This window comes from Nerophis lumbriciformis, linkage group LG35 (assembly GCF_033978685.3).
Source record: "Nerophis lumbriciformis linkage group LG35, RoL_Nlum_v2.1, whole genome shotgun sequence".
Taxonomy (NCBI): Eukaryota; Metazoa; Chordata; class Actinopteri; order Syngnathiformes; family Syngnathidae; genus Nerophis; species Nerophis lumbriciformis.
This window is the reverse complement of record NC_084582.2, coordinates 24,799,803-24,823,726: the sequence shown is the minus strand read 5'-3', so window position 1 is coordinate 24,823,726 and position 23,924 is coordinate 24,799,803. Positions and strand designations below refer to the sequence as shown.

The 23,924-nt window shown below is 38.7% G+C and overlaps 1 protein-coding gene across 1 annotated transcript in view; it reads left to right on the top strand.

Moving 5' to 3' along the window:
* il1rapl2 (interleukin 1 receptor accessory protein-like 2) overlaps nt 1-23,924 on the top strand; it is a 647,587-nt gene that overhangs the window by 597,436 nt on the left and 26,227 nt on the right. The window contains exons 10-12 of the mRNA XM_061927700.2: nt 12,525-12,665; nt 15,856-15,916; nt 21,834-21,943. Coding sequence (XP_061783684.1) covers nt 12,525-12,665; nt 15,856-15,916; nt 21,834-21,943 — 312 coding nt within the window. The remainder of the gene's footprint in view (nt 1-12,524; nt 12,666-15,855; nt 15,917-21,833; nt 21,944-23,924) is intronic.

Genomic DNA, 23,924 nt, shown 5'->3' with positions numbered 1-23,924 from the left:
AATGAAGGTTTTAGAATGGCCTTCCCAAAGTACTGACTCAAACGTGTGGACAATGCTGAAGAAACAAGTCCATGTCAGAAAACCAACAAATTTAGCTGAACTGCACCAATTTTGTCAAGAGGAGTGGTCAAAAACTCAAGCAGAAGCTTGTGGATGGCTACCAAAAGTGCCTTATTGCAGTGAAACTTGCCAAGGGACATGTAACCAAATATTTACATTCTGTATGTATACATTTGACCCAGCAGATTTGGTCACATTTTCAGTAGACCCATAATAAATTCATAAAAGAACCAAACTTCATGAATGTTTTTTGTGACCAACAAGTATGTGCTCCAATCACTCTATCACAAAAAAATAAGAGTTGTAGAAATTAATGGAAACTCAAGACAGCCATGACATTATGTTCTTTACAAGTGTATGTAAACTTTTGACCACGACTGTAAGTTACAACTACGCTACTTTGTATTAAAAATGGCAACAGCAAAGGATGCATGTGCATGTACGAGCCAGTCTGCTCCACAACAACAGGATAAAGAAAAAGAAAGAACGTTTTGACTACAACATGGGACCACTATGGCAAACTCGCGCAAAGCTCTTTGGCTACATTTCTTCATTATATGGAGATAACTGCTGACGTCACCGATGGGAAAAACGTCACAAATTGGGCAAATTTCAAACGACTTCTTTGGAGAAAGTATGACGGAAGACAAAACTGTTTTATAAATATCTCGGCCATGCCTCCATGGTTTGATTTCAATTTTCCGGGACTTGGGCAGATTTAAAATGGACAAAAACAGATATGAATAGGTAAGAAAAGTTGGTTAATTCCCCTTTAAGATTACCCGTAATCACACATTTAATTTTGACTGCATAGGCTTTTGGTTGTTACACGGTCAGTGATCAGGTCAATGCATACTTAGACTTAGACTTAGGCCATGTCTACCCTTAAACAAACAATTATTTAGCCTAAGCCCCGTTTCAGCCACACTAAACCAGCGTTTAAGGTCCCCCTCCTTGGACAATTTTTTACACGGCTAAGTGCGCCATGTATTTCTTGAATCTCCGGCACTTTGTTTTGTATGGACTCATTGATCGTTTACTAACTGAGTTCGGAGAGGAAGTGACGCCAGAGAGACCTCGCCCTACACAGGAAGTGACGTCAGAAAGAACGCGCCACGGCCAGCTTCAAAATAAAGCAGTTTCGTAACTCGGAGGTAAACACTGGAAATATGGAGGCGAGTCATCCAGACATGGCCGTGTTTATCCTTCTTCTACATGTACAGACGCTTGTGGAAATCACACATGAATACCTTAAGAGTAAGTGATTGCAGCTATTTGGGATACAACACTTCTCAGATGGCAAGATAACTTTCCAATGTCCAGGTCAGCTGTGATTCTACTTAGCGAAAAAGCAAAAAACTCTAACGTGTGCTTTTTGTTACCTGGCCGTCGAGGAAAATGCCGAATGCATTTGGACTGGCAAAGCAGACCGTATCAGTTATTGTCCGCCATGCATGTCGCGGACTCAACACCTAGGTCCAGAGTATATAAAGTCACCAAAAACGAATGGACAATGAAGGTGAAGGCAAAAGAGTGAGTGTCCTGACCAGATATCTAGATCCCTAGTTTGATTGATGTAAAATGTTCTTTATCACATTGTTTACGTGTCTAATAAAGATTTGATTAATTTATGATGTGTCAGGTGTGATTCACTACAATAGCACACTGGATTCCAGTTAATTGAAATACCACAACACTGGATATTGTTCAGATAAGTTACATTTAAGAACTTGCACACAAAGCAACACTGGAGGTGACTATGACGTGCGCATTTTCCACGCATGCGTACTAGGTCCCGTTGCGTCGGCGGACGGAGGGGTGCGGGGGTCTTAAACGGTGGCATTGTTGTGTGTGGACACGACTGAGGTTAGGCGTGATTTACCCTGGATAACCTTATCCGGCTTAGTGTAAACGGGGCCTTAGACAAACTGTATTGATCCACAAGGGAAATGAGTGAGGAGACTCGGACTGGTTTGCTCGCTTGTAAATTTCCCTGCAAAATACACCCCAACAGAAATAAATGATGTATTTTCATTAGAACATTTTAGAAATGTTTGTGTATAATATTCTGACAATATTGTGTAATTTGTGTCCAAATATTTGAGTCTTATTAAGGTAATTTGACTTAAATTAAATAATCACCTGTGATTAATTATGATTAGTCCAAGTTCAAAAGTGTGATTAATAGAGATGTCCGATAATATCGGCCTGCCGATATTTTTGGCCTATAAATGCGTTAAAATGTAATATCGGAAATTATCGGTATCGTTTTTTTTAATTATCGGTATGTTTTTTTTTGTTTGTTTGTTTGTTTTTAAATTAAATCAACATAAAAAACACAAGATACACTTACAATTAGTGCACCAACCCAAAAAACCTTCCTCCCCCATTTACACTCATTCACACTCATTCACACAAAAGGGTTGTTTCTTTCTGTTATTAATATTCTGGTTCCTACATTATATATCAATATATATCAATACAGTCTGCAGGGATACAGTCCGTAAGCACACATGATTGTGCGTGCTGCTGGTCCACTAATAGTACTAACCTTTAACAGTTAATTTTACTCATTTTCATTAATTACTAGTTTCAATGTAACTGTTTTTATATTGTTTTACTTTCTTTTTTATTCAAGAAAATGTTTTTAATTTATTTATCTTATTTTATTGTATTTATTTTTTTTCCTATCTTCACCATACCTTGTTGTCCAAATTAGGCATAATAATGTGTTAATTCCACGACTGCATACATCAGTTGATATCGGTATCGGTTGATATCGGTATTGGTAATTAAAGAGTTGTACAATATTGGAATATCGGTTATCGGCAAAAAGCCATTATCGGACATCCCTAGTGATTAATCATTTGTCCATTTATTTTGTTCTTTGTCTATTGTAAGAAATAAAGCAAATGAAAGTGCAATGTTAGGGGTTTCTCCTGAGCACTGATAGTGGCATGCATGTGATTGATTAGTCAAAGTGAAGGCAAAATGTGTGACAGCTAGGTAAGGAGAGGGAGGAAATGGGCGAGTGGAAAAATAGAGGCAGAGGAGCGAGCCATGGGGCGTTTTACATATATGACAGGATCAGGCAGTCTGATTTAATGTCTCTTTACAGCTAATATTTGGCAATTAGAGGAGTACCTGCTGGCCTGGTACGTTCTGCAATGATGTGACAGTCGCTTGTCACAGCGTTGGAGAGACGTCTGCTGGTGACAGATGGTAATGTCAGATTAAATCTAGACATTCACATTGACACGCATAAAATGACAGATGGACAAATACATCATAAAGCAACAATTAAAAGTTTATAAGAATAACAGCCCAGGGAGGCTGGCACACATTTGCTGTGTAGAATAAAGTTCTAGGACACGTGACCAATACTTAAACACTAACTCAAAATTTTGAGGTTGGTGGTGTCGTGTTCTTTAACATCAAACTCATCCAACCATGTCTGACCTGTCCCTTAATACAGTGTTTTTCAACCACTGTGCCGCGGCACACTAGTGTGCCGTGAGATACAGTCTGGTGTGCCGTGGGAGATTATCTAATTTCACATATTTGGGTTAAAAACATTTTTTGCAAACCAGCAATTATAGTCTACAAATGATGTGTTGTTGTTGAGTGTTGGTGCTGTCTAGAGCTCGGCAGAGTAATCGTGTAATACTCTTCCATATCAGTAGGTGGCAGCCGGTAGCTAATTGCTTTGTAAAGGCAGGTAAAAAGGTGCCTTATGCTTAAACCAAAAATAAACAAAAGGTGTGTGTCGCTAAGAAAAGGCATTGAAGCTTAGGGAAGGCTATGCAGAACGAAAGTAAAACTGAACTGGCTACAAAAGAAACAAAAACAGAATGCTGGACGACAGCAAAGACTTACTGTGGAGCAAAGACAGCGTCCACAATGTACATCCGAACATGACATGACTATAAACAATGTCCCCACAAAGAAGGATAAAAACAACTGAAATATTCTTGATTGCTAAAACAAAGTATATGCAGGAAATATAAGACATGAAACTGCTACAGGAAAATACCAAAAAAAAAGAAAAAGCCACCAAAATGGGAGCGCAAGACAAGAACTAAAACACTACACACAGGAAAACAGAAAAAAAACTCCAAATAAGTCAGGGGGTGATGTGATAGGTGGTGACAGTACACCTACTTTGAGACAAGAGCTATAGTGATGCATAGTTGGTTATGGTTTGAATTCATATCCAACAATTGTGACAACAATTTTTTACTGTCAACTGAGTTTATGATTTCTGCTGGTGGTGTGCCTCCGGATTTTTTCAACGCACAAAATGTGCCTTGGCTCAAAAAAGGTTGAAAAACACTGCGTTAAAAGACCCGCACAATCTAATGGGAAAAAATACTCTAAAAATACTATCTCTTGTGTTTATATGGTGCAGTTCTACACTAAGGAAAACTACAACAATAAAACATAAATTGTTCGTAAAAACTGAGCCAATTCTGATAAAGCTCTTGTATTGGATATCATTATGTTGTGCTGGTGTACCTAATATAGTGGAGTGGTTGGCATTTAAAAGATAATAGATTTAAATAGTACCTCCAACATATCTCCTCCCTTGTTTATTTTTAATTATGCGTCCGCTGTACGAATTATTTTTGTTCTATTTCAGGGGTAGTCCTTCAGAGAATTTAATTAATTCCACAGAAACATCAGCTTGGGTGTCTTTCTTTCATATTTCCATATACCAAGTGTCTGTCTTTGTGTCACATACACTAAAAAAGACTTCAAAAGACACCCCAGTTCATAATTCTCTTGCCTCCTCCCTCCTTGCCTCTGTAGAAGCATCTTAAGAAATTGAGATGTCCTCCAAGAAGCCATGCTGAGATCAATTCCTAGGTCTCAGCAGGCAGGAGGTCCGAGAAGAGGAAGCACAAATTAGGCATGGAAAAAATAGTCTTTGAGCAGCTCAACAACTTTGATGTGTAATGAGAACCACATTAAGCAACCAAAAGGAGAAAGACTGTTATAATATTACATTATAGATCAGAACGATTGCAAGGAAGAAAGCAATGCATACAGCTTTATGGCAAAAATAATATAAACTACTATATGCACTAGACTAAACACCAGTTAATTATAGTATAATTGTAAAGATGGCTCATACACAACACAAAACAATACTAAAAATACATTTGAAAAACATCCTCAGGTAGACACACTTTTTTTTCCCATCATAGTCACCTATTTTCTCCATAAAGCCCTCTAAAAACATCTAAGAACAACCAACAATACTCCATTTACATGCCGTGACCTGTATATTAACTTTATTAAAGTATTAGCAACATTTTTATTACAAACCCCGTTTCCATATGAGTTGGGAAATTGTGTTAGATGTAAATATAAACAGAATACAATGATTTGCAAATCATTTTCAATCCATATTCAGTTGAATATGCTACAAAGACAACATATTTGATGTTCAAACTGATAAACATTTTTTTTTTTTGCAAATAATCATCAACTTTAGAATTTGATGCCAGCAACACATGACAAAGAAGTTGGGAAAGGTGGCAATAAATACTGATAAAGTTGAGGAATGCTCATCAAACACTTATTTGGAACATCCCACAGGTGAACAGGCAAATTGGGAACAGGTGGGTGCCATGATTGGGTATAAAAGTAGATTCCATGAAATGCTCAGTCATTCACAAACAAGGATGGGGCGAGGGTCACCACTTTGTCAACAAATGCGTGAGCAAATTGTTGAACAGTTTAAGAAAAACCTTTCTCAACCAGCTATTGCAAGGAATTTAGGGATTTCACCATCTACGGTCCGTAATATCATCAAAGGGTTTAGAGAATCTGGAGAAATCACTGCACGTAAACAGCTAAGCCCGTGACCTTCGATCCCTCAGGCTGTACTGCATCAACAAGCGACATCAGTGTGTAAAGGATATCACCACATGGGCTCAGGCAGGCCCGGCCCTAACCAATCTGGCGCCCTAGGCAAGATTTTAGGTGGCGCCCCCCCACATCGGCAGTGAAGTGTATATACTCACAAGAAACCGAATAGCTTTGTCTTTGACCTTTTTTTTTACTTACAACTATACCTAATATATAAAGGGGTGGAAAAGTGACTATTACCTGCAGGGCAAACATGAGCTAACCAGAAGGCAATAACAATGTAAACAAAAAACACCTGCTTAAAAGATCTAATACAAATGTCCCTGAGGAATGTAAGGTGGGAGTACTGTAATTACCTAACGTTACATTATTATTATTTATATGTGTAACAAATGATAATATTTCTATTAAATAGGCTTTACTTTGCATTTTAATTAACGTGGGATTATTTTTTGTATTTAGAAATAATACTACCAAATTTTTTTTATTTTTTTTTTTCCTCCAACATTTGTGGCACTGGCGTGGCGCCCCCTGATGGACGGCGCCCTTAGCATTTGCCTATACGGCCTATGCTAAGGGCCGGCCCTGGGCTCAGGAACACTTCAGAAACCCACTGTCAGTAACTACAGGTGATCGCTACATCTGTAAGTGCAAGTTAAAACTCTCCTATGCAAGGCAAAAACCGTTTATCAACAACACCCAGAAACGCCGTCAACTTCGCTGGGCCTGAGCTCATCTAAGATGGACTGATACAAAGTGGAAAAGTGTTCTGTGGTCTGACGAGTCCACATTTCAAATTGTTTTTGGAAACTGTGGACGTCGTGTCCTTCGAACCAAAGAGGAAAAGAACCATCCGGATTGTTATAGGCGCAAACTTGAAAAGCCAACATCTGTGATGGTATGGGGGTGTATTAGTGCCCAAGGCATGGGTAACTTACACATCTGTGAAGGCGCCATTAATGCTGAAAGGTACATACAGGTTTTGGAGCAACATATGTTGCCATCCAAGCAACGTTACCATGGACGCCCCTGCTTATTTCAGCAAGACAATGCCAAGCCACGTGTTACATCAACGTGGCTTCATAGTAAAAGAGTGCGGGTACTGGACTGGCCTGCCTGTAGTCCAGACCTGTCTCCCATTGAAAATGTGTGGCGCATTATGAAGCCTAAAATACCACAACGGAGACCCCCGGACTGTTGAGCAACTTAAGCTGTACATCAAGCAAGAATGGGAAATAATTCCACCTGAGAAGCTTAAAAAATGTGTCTCCTCAGTTCCCAAACGTTTACTGAGTGTTGTTAAAAGGAAAGGCCATGTAACACAGTGGTGAACATGCCCTTTCCCAACTACTTTGGCACGGGTTGCAGCCATGAAATTCTAAGTTAATTATTATTTGCAAAAAAAAAAAAAGTTTATGAGTTTGAACATCAAATATCTTGTCTTTGTAGTGCATTCAATTGAATAAGGGTTGAAAAGGATTTGCAAATCATTGTATTTCATTTATATTTACATCTAACACAATTTCCCAACTCATATGGAAACGGGGTTTGTTTAAAAGCTAAGGAAGCTCGCAGCTGTTTTTAGCAACACGCCTTGATCACAGAGTTACAGTACGTACTGTAGCTATTCAGAATCATAATCACATTTAGAAATACTTTCTTAATCAACGAGGGGAAATTAAAATTTTCAGCATAATCCCATTCAAGAGCAGACAAACATTACAGGGAGACAGAACAGGATCGATGACTGGTCTGCCAACGTCCGGCGCCCCTTACAAAAAAGGTGAGAAACAGGTAAACGCTGGGGGGGGGGAGGTGCTAATTAGTAAATCATGGATTCTATAGTGTAACGTTGTGTAAGTTGGTCAACTTTTAAATTCAACTTAGATGCGAAGCTATTGCTTGGTAGACGCGACATTATGCTTGTTTGCTCCCCGCATTTTTACCTGAGTGAGGATTATGATGAATGAATCATCTAAATTGGGACCACAAGTCTTGTGCTGAAAGATATAAACATCCCATCAGTCGGCATCCCAGTGAGAGCAGACATTGTAAAATACGTAATTGTTTAATTATGTTCATAGTTGGATTTTATTGTTTAACTCTTAGCAATGGAGCTACATTCTGCTTACTATTTCACTATATAGCTAAATCTGTTTAGTACACAGCTTCTAAAATGTGTAGCTCATCCTTTGAATATTCAGGCCCAAAAATATACGATTTTGGATCATCATTTGTCCCAAAGTCGTCATTGTTGGCTCTAATAAAGTCTGCCATGATTAGTAGTTGTTGTTGAAGGAAATAGCGAATGTGAAATAATTACGGCCAAAAATAAATGTTCTGGCATTTCTCAAAATTACCAAAATACTGTATATACAACATGGTAGCATTAATATGCCTGTTAATATATATATATGTATATATATATTTATATATATATATATCCATCCATTTTCTACCGCTTGTCCCTTTTGGGGTCACGGGGGGTGCTGGAACCTATCTCAGCTGCATTCGGGCGGAAGGCGGGGTACACCCTGGACAAGTCGCCACCTCATCACAGGGCTAACACAGATAGACAGACAACATTCACACTCACATTCACAAATATATATATATACATACATACATACTGTACATAGGTTTTATAAAGGGCGGAGTACAGCCAAATCCTAATTACCTGCATTGTTTTTTGCAAGCACATATTAAAAATGTAAAACAAATAATTCATCAAATTATTATTTTTTTTTCATCAAACTTTGTTACAATTTGGTTTTCCGTATGAAATGTTTTTGAACATTTTCTTAAGTAAAAATCTCTAAATTGCATTTGCATATTTCTCTATCATATAGAGTGAAGGAAGCTGATATGAGGCTGCCGCTTTTGACCTTGCTTAGTGGGTATGCAAATGTACCAGTTTTTGGGCAGTGTGTGCGCTCTGTCCTGAGTGCATTGAATGAAGAAACCAGACAAGACAGTGCTGAGTATTTGTTTTCTCATTTAAGAGCGTAAGGGAGAGTCTCCTGTCTGATTTAGTGTGCAAGCAAGTCAGCACCCTGGCTGGGAGTGTGGCTATTTCTGTTTGCAACAATGTCGCCTGTATAACATTTCCAGAAACAAATTCTACATCATAGAATCTACAACCTTTGTAATGTTTTAATGTATGTGTGACATCATTATCATCCATCCATTCATTTTCTACCGCTTATTCCCTTTGGGGCCACGGGGGGCGCTGGAGCCTATCTCAGCTACAATCGGGCGGAAGGCGGGGTACACCCTGGACAAGTCGCCACCTCATCGCAGGGCCAACACAGATAGACAATCGAACTCTAAATGCAGAAAAATCATACGAGGAGGCACTATGATACCTCCAGTTACAACACAGAGTCAGTATGAATTGGGGTGGCGTATGTGAGCCAGCAGGTACTTCTTGTTACCATACACCACCTTTTTTCCAAAGAAAAACCCAGCGGCTTTTTTTTCCCAAACTTTATTTACGCAAACAAAATACAAGAAATATATCGTAATGCTCTGCTGTGTGAATAAAATAATGTAACTACCGAGACAGCAGCTTGTATATACAAGCTCAAATACATGCAAATAAGAGATAGGACCCTAAAATATTTTTTAATTCTATGAAATTAAATAAATGTGACTAAGAAATATTTGATAATTTGTTTATGAGAGTGAATTATTATCTTATTGTTATATTTGAGCAGAATGTATTGCCATTTAGCGCATCCATCCATTTTCTACTGCAACTCAACCAACTCCAAAGTGCCTTACCTGCTTTAAACCTCACTGCAGGTCACTGATTTAGTCCCAAAGATGAACAAAGTACTACAATATTACAATAATGTGCAGTCTATTGTTAATTTTACACTAAAATAAATGTTTTTTAGAACGCTCCCTAAAATACTATAAGAGCCGTAGACCATCCAGAATCTACCAATTGATATCTCTCATTTATTATCTGTATATGATCGCGAGAGATATAATTCAAGATTCAATGATTTGTCATGTCAATCCATGGTAAACTGATTTGATTTAGTACGGAGGTCATTGTTCAACCAAACAATCATTCATTTCATGTATTCATTGTCTACAGCAGTGGTTCTTAACCTTGTTGGAGGTACCGAACCCCACCAGTTTCGTATGCGCATTCACCGAACCCTTCTTTAGTGAAAAATAAAATGTTTTATTTTTTCAAATTCAAGAAATGTTTTTTTACTGGTGCACAAAATGAACCGCGCATGAACATCACCTTGTTCAAAAAACAAAACCAACCTAGTGCACGAACTCACAACAAATTGCACACCTTACACACATTATCATGAATTGATTAACGCGGACCCCGACTTAAACAAGTTGAAAAACGTATTCGGGTGTTACCATTTAGTGGTCAATTGTACGGAATATGTACTGTACTGTGTAAACTGTACTGTTTCATTTAATGTATTCTCTTCCTTTGCAATCTGCGAGTAAAAGTTTCAATCAATCAATCAAAAAACCTGCAAATCAGATGGAAAATTAGAGGGAACATTTTTTGGGGGTATCCATAATACGCCGATAGGGAGAAGTTTTTATTTACACGATAAGTCGGATGTGTCTTTACTTCCGTGGCGGAGGCTCCGCCGAACCCCTGAGGCCGACTCACCAAACCCCAAGGGTTCGATCGAACCCAGGTTAAGAACCACTGGTCTACAGCCTAGCCAGTCCAGGGTTCAGAGGGCAGTCAGTCACAGTATATTGTATATAATCATACTCACATTCACACCTATGGACAATTTAGAGTTTCCAGTAAGCCTGACAGGCTTGTCTTTGAAATGTAGGAGGAAGCTAGAGTACCAGGAGAAAACCCACTCAAGCACAAGGAGAACATGCAAAACGATTCAAACTGACTCAAACCTCCTCCAAACAAACACTGAAGTTGAAGTTAAAGTGTAAGTTTTCTGAGGTTGATGAAAGAGCATAACAGTGCACCTGCAGTAGAAATGTGAGATGCATTCAGAAAACCAGTGAAAAGCTGTTATCTGTGCAAAAGATTGGGGAGATCTAGACCATTCAAGTGCCAATCGGGTTATAATGTGAAATGGTTTGTGTAGTTGTCATCCCCGTGCGTTTGTGTTTTGGTATCGAGAGACCGAGTGTCAGCAAGATATTAATGGACCACATTTACAATGGTGTCTTTCACCAGCCATGTTCCATGCATCTCCCAACCACTCCTATTGCCTGTGATAGCGCTATCATTCACTCAAAGACACCACTACAGACTTGAGTGAATACAGCTTGCAATATGCTGCTGTAGTGTCTCTGGTCACATGTACTAAAAGCAGCTTTTTGTGACTCTAGTTTTGTCGTTGCAGGATGATTTTTGCATAGGCAAAAGTAAATAAATATTTCTAAAGTGAGACATTTGTTGTCAAAATAGGATCTCGAAATTATCATTCACGCGTTAATTTCGTCAAGAATTGACTAATGCAATTCTCTTTTCACTCTCTTCAACAAGACAACGCTAAAGAGACTTCAGACTGTACAAAATGCAGCTGCCAGACTTTTGACCTCTGCACTAAGAACAGCCCATATTACCTCCATGTCATCCAGTCTTCATTGGCTTCCAGTTAAATTCCGCATTGAGTTTAAGATTTTAGTCCTGACATTTCGTGCATTGCAGTACATCACTGACTTGCTGTGCCCCTACTCTTCAGGGCGCAGCCTCCGGTCTTCAGGCCAGGGTCTTCTAAAGATCCCAAAAACTTGTTTTAAAACCCGTGGAGACCTGGCATTCCAGGCTATAGCTCCCAGACTCTGGAACAATTTGCACCAGTCCCTCTGTGATCTTGACTGTGTTGGAACTTTTAAGAAACATTTGAAAACTTCTCTTTTTAGTAAAGCTTTTAGTCATTGCCCTTTTTAACTATCATTTTTAATCCACTTTGTATCCTTTTTATGATGTCGCCCCTGTTGTTTCAAATTGAATTGTTGTTTTACTTCACCTATGTTTTGTACAGCGCTTTGAGATTTTATCTGTTAAAAGCGCTTTATAAATCAAATGTACTTACTTACTTACTAAAGGACACACCCATGCTGTTAGATGGAACATACTAGCTGTGTCATTTAGTGTCTGACCTCTGTCAAGAATATTGTCAATGATCAAATGAGGCAGACAAACAACAATCAGCTTTGACTGATGAATTATCCTTTGACAGCCAAGTCATTTAAATAACTAATTTCATGCGTCTTCTCTGGCTTGTGTTTGCGCGATGGAGTGTCTTTGTAGCTCTGTCATTTACTTGGGTTCAATTCAAATCAATCTGTTTTTTATTGGCAAGAATGTTCATAAAAAACGGTGAACAATACCATTATATATGATTATCAGCATATGTATCATACTAAACATGTGTAGGTTAATCAAGATTGTATGTTTGTATATTTCACAAACAAATTGCATTGCTATTTGTGCAGAGACAAAATTGAGACCTGCAGAATTATGTATGTGGTTATTTATACTGTGAATGTAATAGTTTCACATGAGTATCTGTTGTGATCGTGTTTGTTTTATTTCATTCCCTCCCCTCTCTCTGTGAGTGCAGATATGTATCGTCTGGAGTTGGCTGGTGGACTTGGGGTCATATTGCTGCTGCTGGGAGTCTTCACGGCACTTTATAAGTGCTACAACTTGGAAATCATGCTGTGCTACAGGAGGCATTTAGGCAGTGATGAAACCGAAGATGGTAAGTGTTCCAAGTGTTTTTACCAGCAGGTGTCATTACAACGCCAGTTGATACAAGTATAAATGTAGTCCCTTTGCATGGTTCTGATAGGTACAGCAACAGATATGATCCAAAACCAGAAACACATAAACACCATAGAGCAGACGCAAGAGTAAAATGCCAAAAACCAACACTGCATAACAGAAATTCTGTGAATCAAGTAACAAAATGAAGGTTAGCAATGCTACCAACATTTGTTAGACATAAAAAGGAGCAAAAACATACACTAAAACCATATATACATACATACATACACCATACATATACCATACACAACATAAACCATACATACTGCATACACGTTTTTATCTTAGTTCCTGAGTTATTCAATCCAGATTTCAGTGCAGTTTAATCAGAGTAATGTTGAATATTTATTGATCACACATGGGTAAACAGTTATATTCTTCCAGCATCATCAGGATGACAGCCTGACTCCTCACTGCCAAGAAGATCTAATGATGCCAGCCAATTTCTGTGATTACCAATTATCTATCCTTTAGACATTACAATGCACTGTAGAGAATATGAAATATTATAAACAATATTAAAATATGTGAAATTGTAATGAATCTTTGCAATAATGGTTTGGAAAAAAAATACAAATGTTACTTTGGAACTATTAATTACATGTAATATAGATAGGGGAAACATTTACAAAAAATGTATGAAGTATTTTACATATACCATGAAATTAGATACATTTAATGAAGAGTTAACAAGTACAGGAAGGAAATTTAAACACATTTGTAATGACTGTACTTTTTAATCTATACAGTACATAGTTTTTAATGCCAGTCTGATATCCGGATAAATATTTGTGAAAGAACAGTTCTTACTTGCAAAGAAGCGAGGAAATTGGATTGTTCTTGTTTGCTGTTGTTCCTTCACTCGGGCCCCATGTCAGCAGTTCATTGGCATCTCAAAAAATAATGTCTAAATTCTGGATAACGAGGACTGCTGAAATGAAAAAGGTGTGAAAGATGACATTTATGACACACTAAAATGGAGTAGGATGTTTGTGCCATCACGTTCATTGTCATCGACTCACAACAACGTCCTGACATTTTTTCCCCCAAAGATTGTCTCATTCCACGAGAAGAGTGGGCATTAACAAGCTTCATCAAACAGAAGGAGTCCAGTTGCCTCAATTCAACCTTCTCTGGTTACCATAACTGAGAATCTACACAGACAATTCAACAGTCTTACAATAAACTCAAAGACTCCAAAAACAGGACAGAAAAATGGTTTCTGCTATGATGTTAGTTTATTTCTAACATGCAAACAGTTACAATGTATTACACCACAATTTACAGTTTTACATTTTAAAATGTCCAAAAAGGAGTAGGAAGAAACTCAGTTTGAAAATAGTAATACAAACCCCGTTTCCATATGAGTTGGGAAATTGTGTAAGATGTAAATATAAACGGAATACAATGATTTGCAAATCATTTTCAACCCATATTCAATTGAATGCACTACAAAGACAAGATATTTGATGTTCAAACTCATAAACTTTATTTTTTTTTGCAAATAATCATTAACTTAGAATTTTATGGCTGAAACACGTGCCAAAGTAGTTGGGAAAGGGCATGTTCACCACTGTGTTACATCACCTTTTCTTTTAACAACACTCAATAAACGATTGGGAACTGAGGAAACTAATTGTTGAAGCTTTGAAGTGGAATTCTTTCCCATTCTTGTTTTATGTAGAGCTTCAGTTGTTCAACAGTCCGGGGTCTCCGCTGTCGTATTTTATGCTTCACAATACGCCACACATTTTTGATGGGAGACAGGTCTTGACTGCAGGCGGGCCAGGAAAGTACCTGCACTCTTTTTTTACGAAGCCACGCTGTTGTAACACATGCTGAATGTGGCTTGGCATTGTCTTGCTGAAATAAGCAGGGGCGTCCATGAAAAAGACGGCGCTTAGATGGCAGCATATGTTGTTCCAAAACATGTATGTACCTTTCAGCATTAATGGTGCCTTCACAGATGTGTAAATTATCCATGCCTTGGGCACTAATGCACCCCCATACCATCACAGATGCTGGCTTTTGAACTTTGCGTCAATAGCAGTCTGGATGCTTCGCTTCCCCTTTGGTCCGGATGACACGATGTCAAATATTTCCAAAAACAATTTGAAATGTGGTCTCGTCAGACCACAGAACACTTTTCCACTTTGCATGAGTCCATCTTAGATGATCTCGGGCCCAGAGAAGCCGGCGGCGTTTCTGGATGTTGTTGATAAATGGCTTTCGCTTTGCATAGTAGAGCTTTAACTTGCACTTACAGATGTAGCGACAAACTGTATTTAGTAACAGTGGTTTTCTGAAGTGTTCCTGAGCCCATTTGGTGATATCCTTTAGAGATTGATGTCGGTGTTTGATACAGTGCCGTCTGAGGGATCGAAGGTCACGGTCATTCAATGTTGGTTTCCGGCCATGCCGCTTACGTGGAGTGATTTCTCCAGATTCTCTGAACCTTTTGATGATATTATGGACGGTAGATGTTGAAATCCCTAAATTTCTTGCAATTGCACTTTGAGAAATGTTGTTCTTAAACTGTTTGACTATTTGCTCACGCAGTTGTGGACAAAGGGGTGTTCCTCGCCCCATCCTTTCTTGTGAAAGACTGAGCATTTTTTGGGAAGCTGTTTTTATACCCAATCGTGGCACCCACCTGTTCCCAATTAGCCTGCACACCTGTGGGATGTTCCAAATAATTGTTTGATGAGCATTCTTCAACTTTATCAGTATTTGTTGCCACCTTTCCCAACTTCTTTGTCACGTGTTGCTGGCATCAAATTCTAAAGTTAATGATTATTTGTAACAAAAAAAAAAGTTTATCAGTTTGAACATCAAATATGTTGTCTTTGTAGCATATTCAACTGAATATGGGTTGAAAATGATTTGCAAATCATTGTATTCCGTTTATATTTACATCTAACACAATTTCCCAACTCATATGGAAACAGGGTTTGTACAATTGCAGTGTGTTGCACAGATACACTGCTTGCTTGGGGTGATTCATTTATATATTTTGAGAATTGCTTTGGATCATGTTTATGCTTTGTATGGTATCTTGGTATACAGCACAACCCCTGGTTATTCATTTCTCTCAATCTCTGTATTTATTTCTGTGTCCAATGTAGATAATAAAGAGTATGACGGATATCTCTCTTATACGAAAGTGGATCTGGATTCATTGGGCAGGTCAGCCACCTCTGTGCACACATGCTATATTTAACATTGTCTTCTTCTTTATCAACTCTATTTAAACAGAACACACACTTATGCAGTACACACATTACTGGCCAACACATGCTAGTTTACTAGGGTGTAAGTCAGGGGTGCTTGGTATGTTTGACTCGGGGGCCACATTGGGTTAAAATAATTTTGCCCAGGGTGGGGCTAAACACACTTTTTTTTTGCATTTCTTAACAAATTGCCTTATTTCAAGGTGTAATTGCTTGACATTGTTGCTTATCTAATATCTAACATGGGTAGCACTTAAGTATGGGGAACATATTCTGTGGAACATATTCTAAGTAACAAAGACTTAATTTACAGTTATTTGGACACTAGGGGGACATATAGGGTTAGGGTTAGGGTTACTATTAAGCAATAATTCTGAGGTTATTGAGGGAAGAATCTTAGTTAATGGCTTACTGGTTTTATAATAAGGTCATGCAGAATAAGGCATTAATAAGTACTTAATAATGACTAATTAAGGGCCAATATGTTACTAATTTGCATGTTAAAAAGCAACTAATTAATGGTGAATATGTTCCCCATACTGAAGTGTTACCATAAATGGTAAATGGGTTATGCTTGTATAGCGCTTTTCTACATTCAAGGTACTCAAAGCGCTTTGACACTATTTCCACATTCACCCGGGACGGTATTGCTCGGTTGGTAGAGCGGCCGTGCCAGCAACTTGAGGGTTGCAGGTTCGATCCCCGCTTCCGTCATCCTAGTCTCTGCCGTTGTGTCCTTGGGCAAGACACTTTACCCACCTGCTCCCAGTGCCACCCATACTGGTTTAAATGTAACTTAGATATTGGGTTTCACTATGTAAAGCGCTTTGAGTCACTTGAGAAAAAGCACTATATAAATGTAATTCACTTCACTCCACTTCACTTCACCTATTCACACACATATTCACACACATAGCGGGAGCTGCCATGCAAGGACCTAACCACGACCCATCAGGAGCAAGGGTGAAGTGTCTTACTCAACCCTCAGGTTGCTGGCACGGCCACTCTCCCAACCGCGCCACGCCGTCCCCATAAGGCATGGGTGTCAAACTCTGGCCCGCGGGCCAAATTTGGCCCGCCGTGTAATTTAATTTGGCCCTTGAGCCAATATCAAATTAACATTAGAGCTGGCCCACCGGTATTATACACCGCATTCACCGCTAATACTCATACTTGCCAACCCTCCCGATTTTCCCGGGAGACTTCCGAATTTCAGTGCCCCTCCCAAAAATCTCCCGGGGCAACCATTCTCCCGAATTTCTCCCGATTCCCACCCGGACAACAATATTGGGGGCGTGCCTTAAAGGCACTGCCTTCAACGTCGTCTACAACTTGTCGTCATGTCTGCTTTTCCTCCATACAAACAGCGTGCCGGCCCAGTCACATAATATATGCGGCTTTTACACACACACACAAGTGAATGCAAGTCATACTTGGTCAACAGCCATACAGGTCACACTGAGGGTGGCCGCATAAACAACTTTAACACTGTTACAAATATGCGCCACACTGTGAACCCACACCAAACAAGAATGACAAACACATTTCGGGAGAACATCCGCACCGTAACACAACATAGACACAACAGAACAAATACCCAGAACCCCTTGCAGCACTTACTTTTCCGGGACGCTACGATATACACCCCCCCCCCCCGCTACCACCAAACCCCGCCGCCCCCAACCCCGCCTCCGCCCACCAAGTTAATGTTGATATTTACCTCAGAAGGCTGCAAATAAAAAAGATGCATAACATTTTTTTATTTTTTTTTTATTTAATATACCATTGATGTTTTTTCGTTTGTTTTTTTAAAGTTGATTTTGCACTGTTAAGTTATATAAGCGTTGCTTGTTCCATATTCAGTGTTAAAGCAAATCAGTGTAGTAAACTGAGCAATAATTAACGTTTTATTCATGCACTTTCTCTTGCTTCTTCAAGGCTTGAATGTCTGATTCATTCATTATTGTTATTTTATTTTCAAATGTATTTTCAGCCTGTGGAAAAAGTTAGTGTTGATATTTACCTCAGAAGGCTGCAAATAGAAAAGAGGCATTACATTTTTATTTAAATTTTATTTGATATGCCATTGATATTTTTTCATCATTATTATTATTTGAAACTGGATTGTGCATGTCACTATAAAGTTATATAAGCCTTGCTTGTTCAATATTTAATGCAAAACTTGTTTGGGTCCCTATTAAAAGGTTGATTTGTTCAACCTTGGCCCGCGGATTTGTTCAGTTTTACATTTTGGCCCACTCTGTATTTGAGTTTGACAACCCTGCCATAAGGCATTAATAAGTACTTAATAATGACTAACTAAGAGCCAATATGTTACTAATTTGCAGAGGTGTGGACTCGAGTCACATGACTTGGACTCGAGTCAGACTCGAGTCATGAATTTGATGACTTTAGACTCGACTTGACAAAATGTAAAGAGACTTGCAACTCGACTTAGACTTTAACATCAATGACTTGTGACTTCACTTGGACTTGAGCCTTTTGACTTGACATGACTTGCTACTTTCCCCAAAATCCAAAGCTTAAAAAGTTATTTGGGAGCGCTCCGTATCTTTCATTTTCTTCGTCTGTGTCTCTCCGCGTGTTGTTCCTGTCAGCTGGTGTGCTGTCAGTACAACAGCCAATCAAATTAGATCTACGTTGTTTTCATCACGCAGCATTCATCCAATCAAATTGCAGTACAACCAATGAAGAAGAGTTTTTCAACAACGTGCCAGTGATAAACAATTATGCCAAAGTTGGTTTCGTTCGGGTATAAAAACTACGACTTGGTCAACAAAAAACGAATTGCCGTATGCAAATCACGCAGTTCGAATATTACAGACGGAGACGCAACAACGTTCAACATTTGAAGTTGCACAAAGAAGGGTAAGTTTTGAATGTAAGATAACGTTTATTGGCTAAGTAACGTGACTTTTATTTGCTGTGTAGTTAAATCAGTGAGGCTGCAAACTCACTGCTAACGTTATAACCATAGACATCTTATAAGTAGACGCAGCATAGAGCGCTACTGCCTACTGGCGCAGACGAGGCGCGGGGCCGCCATCTTGGAGTGGTGATCCGCTCCACTCAGTGCAATTCATTTGGCAGGAGCAATGAACTGTCAGCGCATTTAATTTATCTTACCTCACTGAATACCACTGATTTTCACCCCCTTTTTTGTCATACGTGTAGCTATGATAACAGACACATGTTTTGGCGTGTTTTATTATTCATAGTTTGCTTAACAGTAATATAATATTCTTATACGCTATAAGTGACCAGACGTCCGAGATCAAAACTGGGAATATAATCCCAGAGAAGGGGGGAAAAACGGTAAACTATTTTTAAGTTGAAGAAACAATATGATTAGGTTATATATACATATGCGTATATCCTACATAAACAATGTATGAATACATTAGATATCTATATATCTTAGGGACCTATAGACTGTATCTCTGTTGCTTCAGCAGCAGAGAGTTTATTCTGTCTTGACACTTTGTATTGATATTTTCTATTACATTCTTCCCTTAAATGATCATGTTTGCAGTGATTGTTTTATATGTATTATTTTATGTAAGTCGCTTTGGATAAAAGCGTCTGCCAAATACTTAAACATAAATAAACACCTGAAAGTCTTCATATCAGCTAAAACCACCAATCTGTTTCACTGGATTCAGAATAAAACCAAATTCTGTTTTACCCAACAATGTTAGTATTTGAATATTGTTACTTGAAGACTTATTCCTGGTTACAATTATACTGTTAAGAAAGTATTGTCTTATACTTTGCCTAAAATGAGAATGCATCATAATCAGTGGCGGCTGGTGAATTTTGTTTTAGGTGGGGCTGAAAGTTTGTAAACCAAACCCCTGTAGGGGCGTCATCCTCCCCCAGAAGATTTATTTGTGATTTTCACATACAAATATTGAAGATCTTTGATCCTTCTCAACTCTGTGGTAATATTATTTTCATAAGATACAACCAATAGTACGTTAATGTTAAATCTTACTTGTGAAAAGTAATCCCCCGATTCCTATTTTCAACAGTCCGCTCATTTGAGCAGGAAAACGCTGAAAGCTGTCAACTGTCAGTTTAGGCTGCTCGCCGGCTCCTCATCACCACTTCAAGATGGCGGCAAATTGCTCACGTCACAGCAACCTGCGTCTACTTATAAGATGTCTATGGTTACAACGTCATTGCAAACACGGCAATCTGTTGCGTCCACTGCAGTTTGCTACGTTATTCATACTTTTTGTCAAGTGATTTTTTTTTAAGCAGGGTTGCATGAGGTACCTACACATAACGTTACGTTAGTCAATGTATCACACACAGTAACGTAACGTTAGTCAATGTATCACACACAGTAACATTACGTTAGTCAATGTATCACACACAGTAACGTAACGTTAGTCAATGTATCACACACAGTAACATTACGTTAGTCAATGTATCACACACAGTAACGTAACGTTAGTCAATGTATCACACACAGTAACATTACGTTAGTCAATGTATCACACACAGTAACGTAAAGTTAGACGGTGGTCAGCAGCACCGCGTATTTTAGCCACCTACAAAAAGACAAACATAGTCAAATAAAGGTCAGTTAAAATGTATACTATATTAAGAATATGTGTACATATTGCATAGGGTCCTGACATCTAAAAAGTACAACTCTGTTCATTGTTATGTTCATGTATTTGTTATGTTTTTCATGTGTATGCACACATAAACACACATACAGTATGAGATGAGATCAATGAGATAAGGTAAGAACAGGATAGAAACTGCTGTGGAACTAGTTACAATGCAATATGCCATTGAAATACAATGTTAACACTTTTGTGCAAATAAGTACAGTTGCACTTGTTTTTTTCAAATGTGTTTATTCTGTAAAGGAATGAGTTACATGTTTAAAATGACTGGTTAATAGTGCTATTTTGAAGTGCAATGTCAGCACTATGTTTTTCCCTGCTATTTCAAATGCACTTGTTTTAATAAATAAATACAGCGTTTTAAAAGCATACACAATCTGTGTAAATATATTAGTCTGTGGTTAAACGACTTGAAAGGACTCGAAACTCAAAATGCAGGACTTGGGACTTGACTTGAGACTTTCCAGTCTTGACTTTGGACTTGACTCGGACTTGCCCTGTCTTGACTCGGGACTTGACTCGGACTTGAGGGCAAAGACTTGAGACTTACTTGTGACTTGCAAAGCAATGGCTTGGTCCCACCTCTGCTAATTTGCATGTTAATAAGCAACTAATTAATGGTGAATATGTTTTCCCCATACTAAAGTGTTACCCTAACATGGATACAAATTAAGACATAACCCGCATAATTGTTTCCATTTCCTGAAGTCTATAACTAGTTGAGCAAAACACAATTTTATTTTGATAATTGTTACGTACCTTTTGCACTGGATGGTACTTACTCAATCACTCCAACTTGTATTGATACTTTTCTGGTGGAAACACCAGGTACTGTCAGGTACAAATATGAGTACAGCATTTGTCTTGTTCTGCCTTGTGCGTTCAATGACATGATTTTTTCTTGGGCTTCCTGCAGTAACATTTGAAAGTGCAGAACTGCCCAAAGTCAATCCCAAGCTGGTACTTGGCAGTAAAAAAAGTGCAACATCAAAATGTGTATCTTGGTGTACAGTGCAATCCCATTATGAGGTGGGTTAAAGTAGAGCCAGCCACCTACTGTGCAGAGTTCTAACAGCAAGCTCAATTTGCAAACAGTCCCATTATGTTTATAGGCGAAGGCAAGTTATCAGTGGCTGGCTGCCGTCAATAAAAGAATGTATACACTTGATGATGTACTTGATCATGCTTTTGTGTGACTCTTGACTTATGCAGAACGAGCAGCGATGAGGAGACGTTTGCTTTGGAGATCTTGCCTGACGTGTTGGAGAAACATTACGGATACAAGCTGTTTATACCAGACAGAGATCTCATTCCAAGCAGTAGTAAGTATCCATCAGTCATCTCGCTATCGACCCGGCTTGGCACACACAGAAGCCTAAAACACCCAGAGTGATTACTTTATGTGGTTATGCATCATAACATATTCGCAATGCGCTGACACACATGCTATGTATTTGGTCACAGTTGTACCTCTCTAACGTCATTGGGCCAAATTCCAGCCAAAACACACATGCTAACGTGTTTCTGTCATTCTTAACCCACCACACACACACACACACACACACACACACACACACACACACACACACTGAGTGGAGACATTCTATCCACACAATTTTTCATCATTTCTGGGGTTATGTGTCACTCTCTGTCCTGTACTCAAGGGGGAAATTTGGCTGTTATTGCTCTATCTGTCAATGCTCTGACCTCACTTACACACACACACACACACACACACACACACACACACACACACACACACACATACATTCCAACAAACACTATCAAAGATGGACAACCACAGTCTTTTTAGAATACCATAGCATTTTCACTGAAACTATTATTTTGCTGGCAACAGATATTATCTGTGTTGTATTCATGTTTTATCTTCAACTCTGTGAATGATTTCAAGTCTCTTCTGACAAACTGTTCTTGCTAGTAAAGATGGAAACACAGCTGTTGTTGTAAGTGTCTACAATGACCGCTTGAGGACATCAGTTATAATTTTTTTTTTTCTTAGCGCAAGTGTACCGACACATTCTTCTTATCTCATATGCACATTGAGCGTTAAATCAGACAACTAATAATTGTGTTTGTTTTGAATTTTTCTGATTCATATATGTATACATTTATGTATTGTTGCATTTGAAACAATTGTATTGTTGATTATAGATGTAATTATTGCTATAATTCATTATCAATCGTGCTATTTCTATTGTTATTTGTATTGCTCCATTTGTAGTGTAATAATGTTCATTGTCATTTCTGTGTTATTAATATTTACTTCACTAACTGTTTCTTTGCTATCACTTTTTGTATCATATTTGTACGTATCAAATTAGCTGATGTTGTTGTTGCTTTTGTTTTTGTTGTTGTTGTCTCTCTGTCTTATCCCCGCAATTTCCCCCTCTGTCTTCCTTTTTTTCTCTTTATATCCCCTCCTGCTCTGGTCCGGCTGTGCCAAACATTAAATAAATCCATTTAACAAATTCAAATACAAATAAAGCAACAAGAGAAGTATTCCACACTTCTCTTTTGTAAAGTAAATCTGTACAGCATATCAGTGACGTGCGGTGAGGTTGATGGCTGGTGAGGCACTGACTTCATCACAGTCAAATTTACAAACATATGAACCCTAAAGAGTATCTTATTCACCATTTGATTGGCAGCATTTAACGGGTTATGTTTAAAAGCTCATACCAGCATTCTTCCCTGCTTGGCACTCAGCATCAAGGGTTGGAATTGGGGGATAAATCACCAAAAATTATTCCCGGGCGCGGCGCCGCTGCTGCCCACTGCTCCCCTCACCTCCCAGGGGGTGATCAAGGGATGGGTCAAATGCAGAGGACAAATTTCACCACACCTAGTGTGTGTGTGACAATCATTGGTACTTTAACTTAACTTTAACTTTACACATACAAACTGTAGCACACAAAAAAGCACATTTAATTAAAAAAACTTTATTATGGTCTTACCTTTACTTATAAGTGCGAGAACAGTGGTGTTTGTGTTGGAGGAGTTGTGAATGAATGAAATATGAAATCCATGCTGCAGTCTGCAGGTGTACCTAATGTTGTGTCCCTGCAGTCGTTCACGGCTCCTCCGGCGCGAGCATTGTTGTTTTTGCACTTTTTGGCTTCTTGTTAAGTGACTTTTTTTGGGTGGATTCGGTTTTTGCTCGTGGAGGGTTTGGGTGTGGGCTTTGGTTGGTGTGGCGCTTCCGTCGGGGGGTGCATTCTGCGGCGGGGGTGCATTAACCGGCACCAGGAGACGGGATTACTGCGAGCCTCACACAGTGCGTCT